Here is a 16,589-nt window from a genome sequence, read left to right as displayed (position 1 = left end):
GGGCTTTGCAGTATCTAAGTCATGCTACGCCATTTTCCCTGCGCGGGTGTGTATGAGGGGGAAGTTTGCTGAGTTAAACTTGCGGGCGTGATTTCTCCATATTTCCTGTATTCACAGATTTGTTTCGTTTCCGGTTATCAGGACGGATTTTGTCTTGTAGATGTCGTCCGTCCAGCTGGTCATCTTACCTTGGTGGGAGTCTCAACAGGATCTCTCTGTAATCTCCATTTACATTTTAGACAAGAAAATCTCACCGCGTTTCTTGTAGAAGTATGTTTACTAGCTGCCTTCTTCATTTAGAAAAACTTGCTATACTGGCCATTGCTTCTCACACGCCCTTGAAAAAGGTACGAGATACCTTAGTGGTTAATTGTGATGACGACGTGTTCTGGCCTGGCCTTGGAAGCTGTTATCTGCGGTCGTCTCCCGTTCCGGCCCGAGCGCAGCTCCGTAAGCTCGAAATCTTCGGTCGTTTTTGATACTTGCGGAAGCATAATGCACTCCGCAAAGTGAGAGGCACACGACGCCTTGACTCATTAGGTCTCTCAGCTTCTCTCTTGTACCTTATTATATTTGTCCTTTTAGATTGCGACTCGTTCTGAAACTAATCATAGTTACTCTCGCCTGAGCATGAGAGCTCGAACGCTTTCGGCCTCTGGCCTTGTGCTCTCATCTCGAAGAACACCCTTCACCTCGATATGCTGGCAATGCCTCCACGATGGCCTTCTTTCCAAACAATTGCAGACACCCGTTCGAAACTATCACCCAACCCGACGGAAAGATGCCTCTCCCTTCGGCGCTGCCGTTTCCGCAGCACAGACAATCTTCAAAGGTCTACCAAAGGCTCCTCCGGGGATCTCGGTGGACCCATTGAGGATTGTAGGAAAAGAGCTCAAGTTCCTAACGAAAAATATCCGTCAATTGCTCGGCTCGGGACATCCGACTCTCGATAAGGTGGCCAAATATTATACCCGAAGCGAGGGTAAACACATGCGTCCCCTTCTGGTGCTGCTCATGTCTCAAGCGACTGCCGTGACTCCGGGGAAGAGTCGCCCAAATGATGTAGCCCCAATTTCGGTCAATGATCCCATTTCCTCACCCTCTATACTCGCCGACACGAACCCGGATACCACCAGCCTTGTTTCAGAGTCAGCCGAGGCCCAATACGATTTTGCGGGGGACGAGAACATCCTGCCATCCCAGCGACGACTCGCTGAGATTACCGAACTAATCCACACTGCATCGCTTCTTCACGACGATGTGATAGATAATGCCGTCACCCGCCGGTCGTCCAACTCTGCGAACCTCCAATTTGGAAACAAAATGGCTGTTCTGGCCGGAGATTTCCTGCTAGGCCGAGCCTCCGTTGCTCTGGCGCGCTTGAGGGACCCCGAAGTCACCGAGCTCCTCGCCACTGTGATTGCCAACCTGGTCGAGGGGGAGTTCATGCAGTTGAAGAACACTGTAGCGGACGAGAAAAATCCCGTTTTCACCGACGAAACCATCTCGTACTACTTGCAGAAGACCTATCTGAAGACCGCTAGTCTGATTAGCAAATCATGCCGCGCAGCTGCATTGCTCGGTGGTAGTACGCCCGAGGTGGTTGAAGCTGCTTATTCCTATGGACGCAATCTTGGCCTGGCGTTTCAGCTGGTGGACGATCTGCTGGATTATACGGTGAGCGGGATCGAGTTGGGCAAGCCTGCTGGCGCAGATCTGGAACTGGGACTTGCGACTGCTCCGCTGCTCTTCGCTTGGAAACAAAACCCTGAGCTGGGTCCCCTAGTGGGCCGCAAGTTTAGCCAGGAAGGAGACGTACAAAGAGTAAGTGGTGATTTCCAGCTTGGAAAATGATTCATCTCGCAGCAGTGTGATAAGACCGAAAGCTGACCACTCGCCAGGCCCGTGAGATTGTGTATAAGAGCGATGGTGTTGAACAGACGCGCGCTTTGGCCCAGGAGTACGCCGATAAGGCCGTTGCTGCCATTAGCAATTTCCCTGACAGTGAAGCGAAGAGTGGTCTGATCCAGATGTGCGAGAAAACCATGAATCGGAGGAAGTGAATCATATAAAAGCCAGCGGCAGGAGTCCGTCGGAGGACGGTATATACCAGCTGGGGCTCAGGACTAGTTGTCTACACATTCTCCCGATTTCATACGCTCTCCACGTTCAACCACAGATTGACCCAAACTGTACAGCCATCGACCGCGAAGTACGACCGAGTGTGACATTATCCTTCCACTATCTATGTATCATTAACCCTCTCCTTCTATGAACGCTAGAATTTGCATATTTTTGTCCCCTCTCACCAATTTATGCCTTCCCTTTTTTCCTCCATCTGGTTGACAGCGATAAGAAGGGCCATGGACATATGATAATGAGACAGGAAGACATAAAGTGGGATTGTCAATAGATCCAATGTTTCTTTATGTGATCCTTATGGGAACATAGATGTTTTGCTTTTATTAGGTTATCAAATGCTGTATGTTATTATTGCGAACTGTGGCATCATGAGTTCATTTAACTATGAGTGAGAGATGTAGATTTGTAATGTGCTATGATGCAGTGATGATCGAGCGCTAGATATCTGACCTTGAGTGACTAGCTAACTAGGTCATCTTGACCACATCTTGAGGGTATTTAACTGTAGCCCTACTACTCCGGAGCATATGGTACTTCAGGAGAGGTCATAGTATGAGACAGATAGATAGACAGACCTAATGTATGAAGTAAATAGACTGCTCATTCCCGAATTATTCATCTACTCGTCGCCGTCTCAACCGTTGCTTCAAAATCGTTTCAGATTGATGCTTTCACACTCCTGCAGACCTGTACTCATTGGATGGATCAAATTGATATTCCGTCAGATGATTGAGCGGAGCAATGATGATGTTGATGTTCCAACTGCATAGCACCTGCTGATGCTGATTTGTGGACTTTGTAACATTCCTCATACCAGGCCCACAAATTACACTAAACCCAGTTGGGACAGCTATCGTCAGGTGCCGTCATAGGTCGATTCCTAAGGTAGGGGTCTGTTATTATTACAAGCGGAAGGTACGGGAGCAGAACGGAGCAGTAATTTCATGGCAGTCACTTGCATACGCATGAACTATCTATCTCTCTACTCCTGAGCTGCGGAGGGGTTGAAGACCGAATAAGGAGTACTGACGATCCTGGTATCGTACTGTCGATGGTCTTGTTGGTTACTCGTGATTGCCCTTCAATCGATCTAACTACCTTTAACCCAAGTACCTAGCTCGCCGGCTGTCTGTTCCACGTGAGACTGAGTACAGCGATACATTATTGTATTGGACACGACTGTGCCTGAGTCTATTTTGCTCTCTTGTCCATGTGTTCCTGATATCCTTTATTCTTCCTCTTCTTGAATATCTGGCTACCTCCTGAATCCCTCATTCCTTCTCTCTCTCCTTGTCGTCCTATACCACTTGCTACATAGTGTGCTCCTTCCGCTATCTTGCCCTGGACTCTATTCCCCTCACATGGTCGCAACTGAGATACCGACGACAATGGAGCCTTTCCTGCTGCTTCTTTGATTGACTTGGTCCCGATGGGTTCATTCAATAGTTTTCTTCTCGCATACTTTATCGGCGGACTCACCTTCATCCCGCTTGTCCTGTCGCTGGTTCTCCTTCATGCGTATCTTACGTTTCCGCGCGCTTCCCCACCCTCCAGCCATCCAGACGGACCATCTTCCGATCGCATTCAACGTCCGACCGATGATCAGTTCAGTCTGAAATCCGGCACAGATGAGCTAGCAGAAAAGTTTCAGCGGACTCACGAGTCTGATGTCGCTGCCGGCTATTTTGCTGTCTGTCGCGAGTATGTCCCTGGTGGAGTCAATGGCAAGCCTCCCGAGAGAACCACCCCGGCGGGTGAGGTGATCGCCGCCGAGAGCCCCAGCGTCTACCAAACTATGTATCGGAGTCTGTTTGATAGGAAGCAAACGCCGACGATCGAGCCTGCGAAAAACAATGGCAAGAATGGGAAAAGGGCCCGTAATGTGTTTTACATTGTTCTGCGGTAGGTGTCGATTAGTGCTGTCCCTTTGGCATTCCTCAATGCTGACCATATCGCCTGGATAGACATGGCCATTTGATGCTCTATGACGATGCCAACCAGGTGGAAGTCCGATATGTCATTTCGCTCGCGCACCACGATGTGAGCATTTACGGTGGTGAAGGAGAGATCTTGGAGGGCGAGCTATGGTTGAAAAGGAACGCCATTTGTCTTTCGAGGCGGTTGGACTCCCTTGGTGACCTGGGAGGGCCGACCCCTCCGTTCTACCTCTTTTCCGACAATTTATCAGAAAAGGAGGACTTTTACTTCGCTATGCTCCAGAACCAGACCAGAATGGGCGACTTCCCAAACTGTCCGCCCAAGCACCAGCAGTTTGACGTCAAGCATATTGTCACACTGGTCCAACGCCTGCACTCATCCGAGGAGCAGCTGCAGACGCGATGGATCAACGCCGTGCTCGGCAGACTGTTCCTGGCTTTATACAAGACCCCGGAGGTGGAAGAGTTCATTCGGCAGAAGATCACGAAGAAGATCTCCCGGGTCAACAAGCCGAACTTCATCAGCAAGATCTGTTTGCAGCGAATTGATATGGGTGAAGGTGCCCCTTTTATCACCAACCCGAGGCTCAAGGACCTGACGGTCGATGGAAACTGCTGCGTGGAGACTGACATCCAATATACCGGCAACTTTCGCCTTGAGATTTCGGCCACTGTTCGCATTGACCTAGGTCCTCGTTTCAAGGCACGAGAAGTCGACATTGTGCTCGCTGTAGTTCTCAAGAAGCTTGAAGGCCATATGCTTATTCGGTTCAAGCCCCCGCCCAGTAACAGAGTGTGGGTTTCTTTCGAAACGATGCCAAACATGGTTATGGACATCGAACCGATTGTCAGCTCGAAGCAGATCACTTACGGCATTATTCTGCGAACTATCGAGAGTAGAATTCGCGAAGTTGTTGCCGAGAGTGTTGTTCAGCCATACTGGGATGATATTCCCTTTTTGGACACCGCTTCGCAGCCTTACCGCGGCGGCATCTGGCAACGCGAGGTCCCAGGGCAAGATTCAAAGGCTGAGATTCCTGACGAGTCAATCAGTCAGCCACAGACTCCGACGACAAAGGACTCAATTGAGGCTCTGAAGACGACGGACGATCGCGCAATGAGCATGCCAGTGCTTTTGGAGACCACTGCCGGATCGGTGAAATCACGCAAAAGCTCCAAGTCGGTCACAACAGACTCCGACACGAGTATATCATCTGCCGTTGATAAAACAGGCGGTTTGTCTCCGCCTCGCGCTATTCGCTCTCAAACGTTTTCTAATGTGGCCGATCCTGTCGTCACCGCTGACAACATCAAGATTGAAAAAGCTACGAGTGAATCCAAGGGCGAAGAAAAGAGCGGTGCTGCCAGTGCCATGATTGAGATCTCGAGCCGTTCGCCTCCTAGCTCGCCGAATAAGACGCCGAATGGATCACCGCCCTCAATCAGCCAGATGAACCCCGAGAAGCTATTTCCCAGTCGAGGGTCATCATTTATGGAGTCTATTGAGAGTGTTAGCGAGTTCGGCAGCAGCTCCCCAACGCGCCCTACGTCTGCGCACTTGGCCAGTGAATCGTCAATCGCTCTCCGAAGCGCTAATGGAAGTTCGAACGCGTCTATCAATAGCGAAAGATCGCGGAGGCGAAGCACGTTGGAAACAGTAGGGGCCCTGACTAGGCCCGTCACGTCTTCGACTGCTCCCGAAGAGAAGCCAAAATTATCTATCTCGCTGGGTACAGCGACCGCCGCAGCAAAGAAATGGAGTTGGAGTGTGTTTGGAAAGGGGGATTCAAATGGCCAGGATATCTCTCGGCCTGCAGGCACTCCCGACGAGCCGATCGGCCGTGGTCATCCTCTTCCTCCGCCAGGCACCCCATTGCCGCGCCCTGATAAGTTCGGTATCAAGAGTCACCCTATTCCTCGACGGAAGCCTGTACCACCGCCACTCCCCGAACGTTCCAAAGGTGACGTGAAGCGGCCCGTGCCAAAGCCGCCCCTGCCAAAACGGAAGCCTCCAACGAGACTGGAGGGTGACGAAAGCAGCCCCGACGAATTGCTCGTGGTTGAGGCGCCATACGATTCAACGCCTAACAGCCCGGCGCCTGATTCCGTTTCTGAGATAGGCATAGTACTGCCGAGTGCGACTCAGGAAAATACGCGGGATCTCTCCCTTTCCGGATCGGACGATGTGGTTGCAAGCCGTCGCTGGGATGATGGTACGGAGCAAAAATCGAGCGAGCATGACGCCTTTGGTCAAGGAATGCCCGGCATCACAAAGCACGGCATGGAAATATTGTCGGCAACAGATGGAATCTTACCCTAGTGAGAATTGTATCACTTCGGCTGAGACATCTGATGAAGGAAGAAACCTCCAGTCTCGATGTCACTTTTTATACATCTTTTATCCGGACGGTTCTGCAGCGCAGAGCCAGTGTATGCTTGTGGACAAGCCGGCGTTCTTGGTGCAAATAGGTTTATTGGAGGACTGACCGCAGTATAATGTGGTCTCTTTGTATTGTTCTCATCATTGGGTAGATGGACCAATTGCCATCTCATTCTACAGAGTAGTACTAGCACAGTTTTAAGGTAGAAGTTGAAGTTAGTACATTGACATACAGCAGTCACCTGGGTTCTCAGATTGATACATATTCAGATCTATCGCTAGGCAGAAACGTCACATATGTAATCACAATCTTGGGCTTCATGCCCTACGTTAAGGAGACTCTATCAGGAGGACTACGCGTTGCCAAGACTTGCGATGGCCGAACTGCAGGCGCCAACTTTCCCCGATAGACGCCCAAAACGTCATTGTCAGGGCTCTGCCACGCTGCAATCTCGATCGCTACCCCATCACAGTCATTTTCTATATCTCTCTTTCTCCTCTGGGCCTTACTACTTGCCTTTTTGTTGTATTTGCTCCGTAATTGTTCTGTCTTTCCTTGTTAGCGCAAGTGTTGCTTGTCATCCACACTCGCTGTCACGGGCCCATCGGCTCCCGCCGCATCTACTACGATCGTCTTCTGCTCCCCTGATCCCCGCGAAATCCGTGAAATCGCCCGCATTCAAAATGAGTCGGTGAGTAGCTTGTCCGATTGACTTGCAAATTGAGCCTGCGAAGATAAAGGAACAGATCAGCTAATATCTCCACGTAGCACGGAGGCTGATCTCGCGATCAACATCCGGAAAGCAACAAGTATCGGTATGTCTGCCCGAGAGTAGACCATATGCTTACCCTTCCAAATGTTTCATATGACTGATCTGAAATTTGCAATTCGCAGAGGAAACCGCCCCGAAACGTATGCAGATCACCCGCTGAGATCCTTGCGCGCATCGCCCTCGGCTTCCCCTGATATGAGCACGCCACTGATCTTTGTTCACCAGGGAAACATGTTCGGAGCTGTATCGTCTATACGTGGGACCACAAGTCTTCTGCCGCCTTCTGGGCTGGCATGAAAGTGTGCGTGTTGGCTTAAATATGCGTGGCCTGTATTGCGGATATGATGAACTGACTCTGTGGCGCTCCGGTTCCGTGTAGTCAACCTGTGCTTGCCGACGAAGTTCAGACGTTCAAGGCCCTGATTACGATACACAAAGTTTTGCAGGAAGGTCACCCGATTGTCGTGAGAGAAGCGCAACAGCATGTCAATTGGATTGACAGCTTGATGAGGGGTGTTGGAGGGGATGGGATTAGAGGTATGCGGTAGAGACGCTTCGGCTCCAGGAGAGCACTCGGCTGATTTGTGTGTGTGTCATTAGGATACGGTCCGCTTATTCGAGAATATGTTTTCTTCCTCGAGTCGAAGTTGGCGTTTCATCGGAATCATCCAGAGTTTAATGGTAAGGGAGCCGGAGGCTTGCCTATTATGGGACACTGACCTTTTTTGTCAAGGGCTGTTTGAGTACGAGGAGTACATCAGTTTGAAGACGATAAATGATCCGAATGAAGGGTAGCTATCCCCTCGGCGTCTACCGGCAATGAGCTCCACTGACCACTGTTCCAGATACGAGACCATTACCGATCTCATGACCCTACAGGATCAGATCGACACTTTCCAGAAGCTCATCTTCTCCCACTTTCAGTCCGGAACCAATAACGAGTGTAGAATCTCCGCATTGGTTCCCCTTGTGCAGGAAAGCTATGGCATCTACAAGTTTATCACTAGCATGCTAAGGGCTATGCATACTAGTAAGTATCCGCTACTCCTTGAAGCAGGACGCCTTCTGGATACTGACCCGCTCTTCCACTTATAGCTACGGGAGATAACGAAGCACTCGAGCCACTTCGTGGTCGATACGACGCTCAGCACTATCGGCTAGTCCGATTCTACTATGAGTGTTCCAACCTGCGTTATCTTACGAGTCTGATCACTGTCCCCAAATTGCCCCAAGATCCTCCGAGCTTATTGGGCGAAGACGAGGATCGTCCAGCTCTACCGAAACGGCCGACGAAGGAGGTTGAGAAACAGCCTTCTCCGCCGCCGAAGCCAGTGGCTGCTGAGCCGGAGCCCATCAACGACTTCTGGACCAACGAGGCGAGGCGTCAACAGGAGGAGTTCGAAGCAGAGCAGCAACGCCTTCAGCAACAGTGGGAAGAACAGCAGCGCCAGCAACTTCTTGCGCAGCAGCAAGCGCAACGTGATTTTGAGGAACAGCAGCGTCTGCAGGCAGAGCAGCAGCAACTGGCTCAGGAACAACTCTTGCGTGAGCAGTATCAGACCCAGACTCAGGGCCGATTGGCTGAGCTTGAGCGGGAAAACCTGAATGCCCGGGCGCAGTACGAGCGTGACCAGCTGATGCTGCAGCAATATGATCGCCGTGTGAAGGATCTAGAGGAGCAGATGTCGCAGCTGACCACGAACTTGAACATGCAAAACGCCTCGAAAGACGAACAGATTCGCGCTTTGCAGGAGCAAGTCAATACATGGCGCTCCAAGTACGAGGCCCTAGCCAAGCTCTACTCCCAGCTTCGACAGGAGCATCTGGACCTTCTCCAGACGACTAAGAGCCTCAAACTCAAGGCAGCGTCAGCCCAAGAGGCGATTGAGAGGCGCGAGAAGCTTGAGCGGGAGCTGAAGACAAAGAACCTTGAACTGGCCGATATGATCAGGGAGAGGGATCGTGCTCTGCATGACAGAGACCGCTTGACGGGAACCAACAAGGAGGAGCTCGAGAAGCTCAAGCGCGAGCTTCGGCTTGCTATCGAACGCGCTGAGAATGCCGAGCGCTCAAAGGGCACCGAGATCTCGACTCTGTTGTCGAAGTACAACCGTGAGATGGCGGACCTCGAGGAGGCACTCAGAGTGAGTTTCATGACCTGAATATTCTTCTATAAGTCCGCTGACTCGGATTGCCAGAACAAAACTCGCGCCTTGGAAGAAATTTCCTCTCGGAACATGGATCACCAAGGAGACCATGAACTTGCGCTCCGCGAGAAGGATGAAGAGATCGAGGTTTACAAGTCGGGAATGGAACAGGCGCTCATGGAGCTGGAGGAGCTAAAACTGGTACGTCTTTATTTATTGTGGTCTCTGCTGTTTACATTGCTATTTTGGACTGTGGCTGATGCTAGAGAACAATACAGAGCCAGGGTGACGTCGATCACGCGTTGGATTCTCAAATTGACACCGTCCTGCAAGGCACTGTGACCAAGATCAATGACATTATTGATTCTGTTCTCCAAACAGGTGTACAGCGTGTTGATGATGCCTTGTACGAACTGGACTCCACCATGCAGGCTGGTAACCAGAACGCTTCTCCTCCCTACGTGCTCTCTCAGGTTGAGAAGGCGTCTGCGTCCGCAACCGAGTTCTCGACCGCTTTCAACAATTTCATCGCCGACGGCCCCAACAGTCCCCATGCCGAGATTATCCGCACCGTGTCTATCTTCTCTGGTTCCATTGCGGATGTGTTGAGCAACACTAAGGGTCTCACTCGTTTCGCCAACGACGACAAGAGCGCCGATCAGTTGCTCAATGCGGCGCGTAAGTCGGCCCAGGCGACCGTGCGCTTCTTCCGCGGACTGCAGTCCTTCCGGCTTGAGGGTCTGGAGCCGCTGCAGAAGACCGATGTTGTGATCAACAACAACTTGGAGGTTCAGAAAGATTTGCAGTCGTTGTCGAAACTGGTTGACGCGTTTGCTCCCAAGAGCACCAAGATCAGTACCAGCGGCGACCTGGGCGATCTGGTGGACAAAGAGCTTAGCAAGGCCGCCGATGCTATCGAGGCAGCAGCGGCACGTTTGGCCAAGCTTAAGACGAAGCCTCGCGAAGGCTTCTCGACATATGAGCTTCGCATCAACGATGTGATCTTGGCAGCTGCTATTGCAGTTACCAACGCGATAGCCGAGTTGATCAAGGCTGCGACGGAATCTCAACAGGAAATCGTGCGTGAGGGCCGCGGCAGCTCGTCTAGAACGGCCTTCTACAAGAAGAACAACCGGTGGACGGAGGGTCTGATTTCGGCCGCCAAGGCTGTTGCCACCTCGACCAATACTCTGATTGAGACAGCAGACGGTGTGATCTCCGGCCGCAACTCTCCCGAGCAGTTGATTGTGGCCAGTAACGATGTGGCCGCCAGCACTGCTCAGCTGGTGGCTGCCAGCCGAGTCAAGGCCACTTTCATGAGCAAGACGCAGGATCGCCTCGAGGCCGCTAGCAAGGCGGTCGGTGCCGCTTGCCGCGCTCTGGTGCGACAAGTGCAAGACATCATTGCCGAACGCAATCGGGATGAAGGGGAGACCGTCGACTACGCGAAGCTCAGCTCGCACGAGTTCAAGGTGCGAGAAATGGAGCAACAGGTATGCTTGATTCTGTCCAATCTGTTATATTGTTTTTCTTTGCGCGTGTCTCTTTCGAAGATGCTGACTGGTTGTTCGCTCTCGAATAGGTCGAAATCCTTCAACTCGAGAACAGTCTGGCCCGGGCACGTCAACGCCTTGGAGAGATGCGCAAGATTTCTTACCAGGAGGACTAAAGTCCATTGCCCGATTACCATTGGTGAGAGTTGGTGGTCTACAAGGTGTCTATATCCGTGGGTTTTGCGGGATTGCCTTCCGTCCACGTGGTGCTCGTGGTAGAAACAACCTTGGTGATCAAGCCATAGTGGCAATGTAGTTGTATTTTATTGCTTGCCTCTCGACATTTACAGATGGACAAGTCCGTCATATCCTTCTTTCCCTTCTCTCTTATGTCTCTAATCCCCGGTCGCTCTGTATTCATCATTTCGTCTAGTCTGACCAGATTTCTTTCGTTATGCGGTCTCTTCTTCATATATTCAATATACCAAGACTAGGGAGCAATATATTTTGTTGTATGTATCGGTGTTTCGCACAAAAACCGAGTTTTGCATAGTACTAAGTAGAAGTGAGTACAGACGACCCAGACCCTGAGCGGCTACACCACGAAAGATACACATACTTTCATCCTTTGTCCATCAAAAAAGCCAAAAACAAAGTCAATTGATGTATCCGAGCTTAGGCTAAGCCTCTAGGAGGGATTCCAGATGCAGATTGATCGTCCTGAACCCGCATCGAGTTACAACCAGCTGACAGCCCTTGCATCCATGGGAGTGCCGCAGTGCATCAATCACAGTCCAGATGCCCACGTCCCATACAGAAACCCCCCTTGCGCGCCCCTCGGGTTGAAACTTGACGGGTTCTTTGTCCTCTCATTCGCCGCCGCATTCCCATTCGATCTTTGACCCTCACGTTCCCTGCTGACAGGTGCCGGTTCGTCTTGGCGCGGGTCCCACCGCAAATCTTATCGTGACGCCCGCAGTTTAGAATTAGGGCTAATTTGCGAGTTTCTTTGTTCTTGATATGCACGCGCTTGCGCATAGGAGTCGGGGAACAGAACAAGGGGACCCGGAACCCCCGCTTTCTGTGACGTCGTCGAGAATGGTTTGTAAGAAAAGTAGGCTTGTAGGACTCGGCGTAGATCGTTCTCGTTCGCGCTTTGGCTTTGGCTTGGTTCGTAGCGTATCCCTGCAGTACCTTAGTCTAGTGTGAGGGTCAGCGACTGTATGTCTGGACTTTGTAAACGGTTTCCTATTCCGGCGAGCTGGGCTGCGGTGGAGACTGACCTGCTCTTTCGACACTATGCAATGGGTTCTAGGTCTGTCAGCTAGGCTGGTAGAGGACGGGGCCAGCGGCCGGTTGGATGGACGGCGACCCCGTCTCATGTTGGATTGGTTTCTTGCTTCTTGCTTCTGTTTTGGGCAAGAGACTTGATTGGTGGGGCTAGTGTGCTCTGTGTGGTTCGAGTGTGATACAGATAAGAACTGTGACAGTGACAGAGAAATGTTGGTGGCGTATCCTGTTCTCGGCCGGTTTGTGCCCGAGTCATTGCGTCGATTTTGTGAAGACTGAAGCACGTTGATTCCGGCTCGTGGTGGCAGCTAGCAGGTACCTTATGGAACTTGCCACGAGTGAACGGCTGTCTCCAGCTTTCATCCGAGCTTTCTCCACACTTGTCTGGGGAGCTGGTGGCTAGCAAGACTGAAAGGAAGTGGACCGATCAGTCGTTGTGGATGGCTGGTAGAAGGAAAATACCGACCTTCTAGTTCGTCCAAATCCACGATTAATAGTACGGTGGCGAAGGTGACTGGAAACAAATTTCTCGAGATCTTTCACTGCATGTAAACTAAAAGGGAAAAGCCGGTTGGAGCTGGGTGGCTGGATTGACTTCGATTCTGTGAAGCTACGATGTACTCCATGCCTCTGCAGGTCTCGAGCTTTGAGGTGGCTGGCAGCTGGATCGACCATGTGTTTGTCCCAAGGAAATCGAGGAACATTGCGACTTTTTGATCAGAGACCGTACTCTGGATTACTCGTTCGCTTAGGAATAGAAATAAGCCCGTACTCTATGACACTATACAGCACATACTGAGGAAAATGGTCGCATGATAGATAGAGTAGAAGTTAAAGTGCCTTCGAAGGAGCAATTATCCTTCTTGTGAGAGCGATGAAGTACATCGAACCAATTATCATTATTTTTTTTATCGTTTGAGCTAGCTAAGCTATGCTAATTGATTGGGCCACCGGTAGAAAAGACTTCCACGAGAAGTGCATCGGTGCTCAGGGAAATAAGGAAAGAAATAAAGACCATGACATCGTTGTAAACTGCAAGCCCGATGAGACCTTCGAAACCCAGATAACAAACGGAAACTGCGCCAGACATCCATAAGCTAGACCACTTGATGTCGAATGTAGAATCATGAAAGCCCCAATTCATTGAAAGTCGTTATGCGTCGGAAAGCTGGTGTCGCCACGAAGAATAACCACGCTCGCTTCGTAATCGCGATTTGCTTCGAAATGCCGATGGAAAATGAATAGAGTACATTCGGAAACAAGACCAGATAGTGTACATATGAAAGAGCTTGAGACATCATCAAGCAGCGCCTTCTGGTACTGAATGCTTCTTCGAAGTATATGCAAGACGCCCGAAAGCACCGGAAGAGAGCGTGATGCACGAGAAGGTGACCGCTGATGTACGCTATGAAGCTGTCTCTTAAAGCAAAGTTAGCATCATCATCCATGTGAAAAGTCATAGAATTCTTACAGTTCAGACGATTCAGCAGCAGAATACAAGCTTTCATCGCGTTGTAAGCCACCCGGTTTCTCTCAATCCAAGCCCCTAACAAGGGTTAGCAAGCCCGACAGCAGAGCACAGATGTACTTACAGAAGCGTAACGCATCATTAGGCAGAGAGCGAGTCGTTCTGATGAGGAGCGTCTTCTCGAGATTGTTGAGTCGAAGACGTGTCTCGATGGCTGCATAGCAGATGCGCTGAACACGAACACGATAGGCATTACCACGAGGATCCGGAGTCCAGAAGTTGAGCATCTCCACGACAGTTTTGCTAAAACTGTAAGCAGAATTCAGATAAAATGTGCAGAAATACATACGTCATGTAGTACTGCTGAAGACCGGCTCTAAAGATGTAGTGGTAACCGTAACGCTGAACGGATCTCGCGAGATCGGCATTTGCCTGTCGTTCCTTAACAAGAAGTGCGCGGTGGAACTCAAGTCTCTGGTTGTCATTCATGTTTGCCTCAACAGCGGGATCAAGGATGCTGATGAGCTCGATTGGATGACCTTCGTAGTCCGCATTGGTTGGGATAATGCCAAAAGCAGTCGTAATTGCACGAATGTTTTGGCCGAAACGCCGGACAGGGAGCCCAATGTTTCTAGGAATGTTACCGATCTGCTGAAAGGGATACATCACTAGCTCTCCTCTGGCCAATTCAGTAGCCTGAGCCAGGAGTCTGTAAGCGTTTCTGTGGCGCATGAAGGAAACGATGATGTGGGTAGCCTTGTCTCTCAAGTCTGGCGGGTAACGGGCATTGTCAGCGACAGTACCAAGATACCACAGAAGAACATCTCGTTCATAATCCATATTGAAGAGTCGTTAATATAAGATTCTTTGAGATACACGAGGTCTGAAGGAGAATCTTTGATGAGGATCGTTCGTAGAGCAAAGAGAGGAACAGTTGAGAAAGTGCGAAGGACAAGAGAGTTGGAAAGATGTCGAGGTAGAAGACTTGAAATGAGAGAAAATATGATTCTTTTGTGTTTGTTTACTGAAGCAAAGAAAACTGAGTGGTAAGAGGGCTGGGAGAGAAAGTGAAGTGACTTCAAGCATTCACCTGAGTAAACAAAGAAACCCGCCAACCTCCCCTCAAGTTCGAACACCAGCCTCATTTGCCATGTCTTACAAAGTCTTTGGACTTTTTTCTCCCATCTAGCATGCTTTATCTCTAACTTTCTGCGCTGTCCAAAAGATACCTTTCTTCTTAGCCTTTCTCCTTCGCTTTTCGACTCTCTTCAAAGTCGACAGTAGGGCTGCGGAGTTCCATACTTCAAGATCTCAACATTGTTCGCAGTAATCTTGTCTACAGGCCGAGATCAGAAATGGCTACAGTTCCAATCGCCATGAAGTCGGCAGCGGAATCTACCGACACTCTCACAGAGCTCTTGTGGCAGGATGCTTTGCGTCACCTCGAGTCCACGAACAATGAAGTCCTCCTCCCCATCAATGTGACCGACATGATCGGCCAGGACAATGTGGACAAGATCAAAACCCGTCTTGGGTAAGTGTCTACTCTAGAGCCTCTCCCGAGCTTGACTGATAACACGAAATGACAGTGCACTCATTGGCGCACCTGTTGTTGCCTTCGTTGACGAGTCGATCAAAGCTCTCCGTGTTATGCGTACCCCGGCATTTTCCGGAACAGCTGTCTCGGTTGCATCCCACGGTGCAGCTGTCAAGACGGACAAGGTCGACGTAACTGAGTCCTTCAAACCTCGTGGAAAACCTGCGGGACCTATGAAGGCGCCGAAGGTCCCGCGTCCTCCGAATGCTTTCATTCTGTATCGTCAGCATCATCACCCCAAGATTAAGGAAGCATATCCTGACTTTTCGAACAACGATATTTGTAAGTTGCTTGCCTATACTCCTTTGTACGATTATGTTTACTGATATGCATAGCAATCATGCTTGGGAAGCAGTGGAAAGACGAAGATGAAGAGGTCAAGGCCCAATTCCGAACCCTAGCAGAAGAGCTCAAGAAGAAGCACGCCGAAGATCATCCGGACTATCATTACACCCCCCGCAAGCCTTCTGAGAGAAAGCGTCGTGTTTCATCCCGTCAGTTCTCCAAGAACACCATGCCCGCTGCCTTGCTCGATACTCCGGCTTCGACGAACATCCCGTCTGATGTCTCCACTCCTGCCATGCTCCAGGGCATGCCAGTGGGCGACATTGATTTCAATGCTGCTTTTGAAGGTGTTCCAGGTATGGATGCCATCATGACTCCTAACGGCATGCCGGAGGACCAGCAGTATCATTTCGAACCAAACGCGTTCGATCTCATGCATCAGATGCAGAACGATTACAACAAGGCTGCCCTCTACCAGCAACTCAGCCTTCCCCAGGGTCAGATCGGAGAGAACTTTGAGTTCACTGACTTCATCTCTGATTGCTTCTAGGATGGACTGGAACATGTGCTTCTTCTCTGCTTGTCTTTTTGCCCCTTCTGTTGTTGTTGTTACTTGAGCAAGCACCCTGTGTACATTTTTACATTCACACCTCTGACCGGGGGCTTCGATACATCGTTGCCTTTGACACTGTACCATACCGGCGCGGATCATTTGTTTTCTTCATTTTTTATGCTGGGCGATGGGAGGATCTCTGACCATTCTGGAGTCTTGTTTTCAGAAGATATCAGACGAATCAGTGTAATTACTCCGAGAATAACAGACTTCCAGATAATCTTAGTTAGGACATAGCAGCCAAACAAATACAAAGAACGGAGTTAATCCGTATGTGTTATCTTGAATGTCTACTCTTTTTTCTCATCTGACTAACTATCCTCGAGGTCGAGAGTAAGCTCCGCCTGTCTACTGCCCCCCTTGCTGTTCAAGGTTACCCGACAGCTTCTGCAGGCTGCCTAGTTAGATACCAATTCCAAGACATGCTGCATGGTGGTCCGCGAGGCCCGGCGGGCCCTTGCATA

At 50.4% G+C, this 16,589-nt stretch overlaps 4 protein-coding genes across 4 annotated transcripts; all 4 read left to right on the top strand.

The window, feature by feature from the left end:
• Window positions 1-630: 630 nt before the first annotated feature.
• On the top strand, window positions 631-2,063 carry ALT_2142 (trans-hexaprenyltranstransferase; the record flags this gene model as incomplete). The annotated part of the gene is made up of 2 exons (XM_033562025.2): window positions 631-1,824; window positions 1,902-2,063. 2 exons carry the CDS (start codon window positions 631-633, stop codon window positions 2,061-2,063), a joined length of 1,356 nt encoding a protein of 451 aa, XP_033417916.1.
• Window positions 2,064-3,571: 1,508 nt separating this feature from the next.
• Window positions 3,572-6,399, top strand: ALT_2141 (SMP domain-containing protein; the record flags this gene model as incomplete). Its single annotated transcript, XM_033562024.2, has 2 exons — window positions 3,572-4,044; window positions 4,107-6,399. 2 exons carry the CDS (start codon window positions 3,572-3,574, stop codon window positions 6,397-6,399), a joined length of 2,766 nt encoding a protein of 921 aa, XP_033417915.2.
• A 744-nt stretch (window positions 6,400-7,143) lies between these two features.
• Window positions 7,144-11,048, top strand: ALT_2140 (putative cytoskeleton assembly control protein Sla2; the record flags this gene model as incomplete). Its single annotated transcript, XM_033562023.2, has 12 exons — window positions 7,144-7,151; window positions 7,229-7,275; window positions 7,355-7,372; window positions 7,458-7,533; window positions 7,612-7,769; window positions 7,833-7,913; window positions 7,966-8,023; window positions 8,078-8,262; window positions 8,328-9,376; window positions 9,431-9,580; window positions 9,658-10,872; window positions 10,962-11,048. The coding sequence occupies 12 exons, from the start codon at window positions 7,144-7,146 to the stop codon at window positions 11,046-11,048; spliced, it is 3,132 nt and encodes a 1,043-aa protein (XP_033417914.1).
• A 3,937-nt stretch (window positions 11,049-14,985) lies between these two features.
• ALT_2139 (HMG-box domain-containing protein) lies at window positions 14,986-16,062 on the top strand (the record flags this gene model as incomplete). The annotated part of the gene is made up of 3 exons (XM_033562021.2): window positions 14,986-15,164; window positions 15,220-15,509; window positions 15,563-16,062. The coding sequence occupies 3 exons, from the start codon at window positions 14,986-14,988 to the stop codon at window positions 16,060-16,062; spliced, it is 969 nt and encodes a 322-aa protein (XP_033417912.2).
• Window positions 16,063-16,589: the final 527 nt, after the last annotated feature.

This window comes from Aspergillus lentulus, assembly GCF_001445615.1.
Source record: "Aspergillus lentulus DNA, contig: Alt04, strain: IFM 54703, whole genome shotgun sequence".
Lineage (NCBI taxonomy): Eukaryota > Fungi > Ascomycota > Eurotiomycetes > Eurotiales > Aspergillaceae > Aspergillus > Aspergillus lentulus.
The sequence above is the reverse complement of the archived record's forward strand: the minus strand, read 5'-3'. Positions and strand labels throughout refer to the sequence as shown.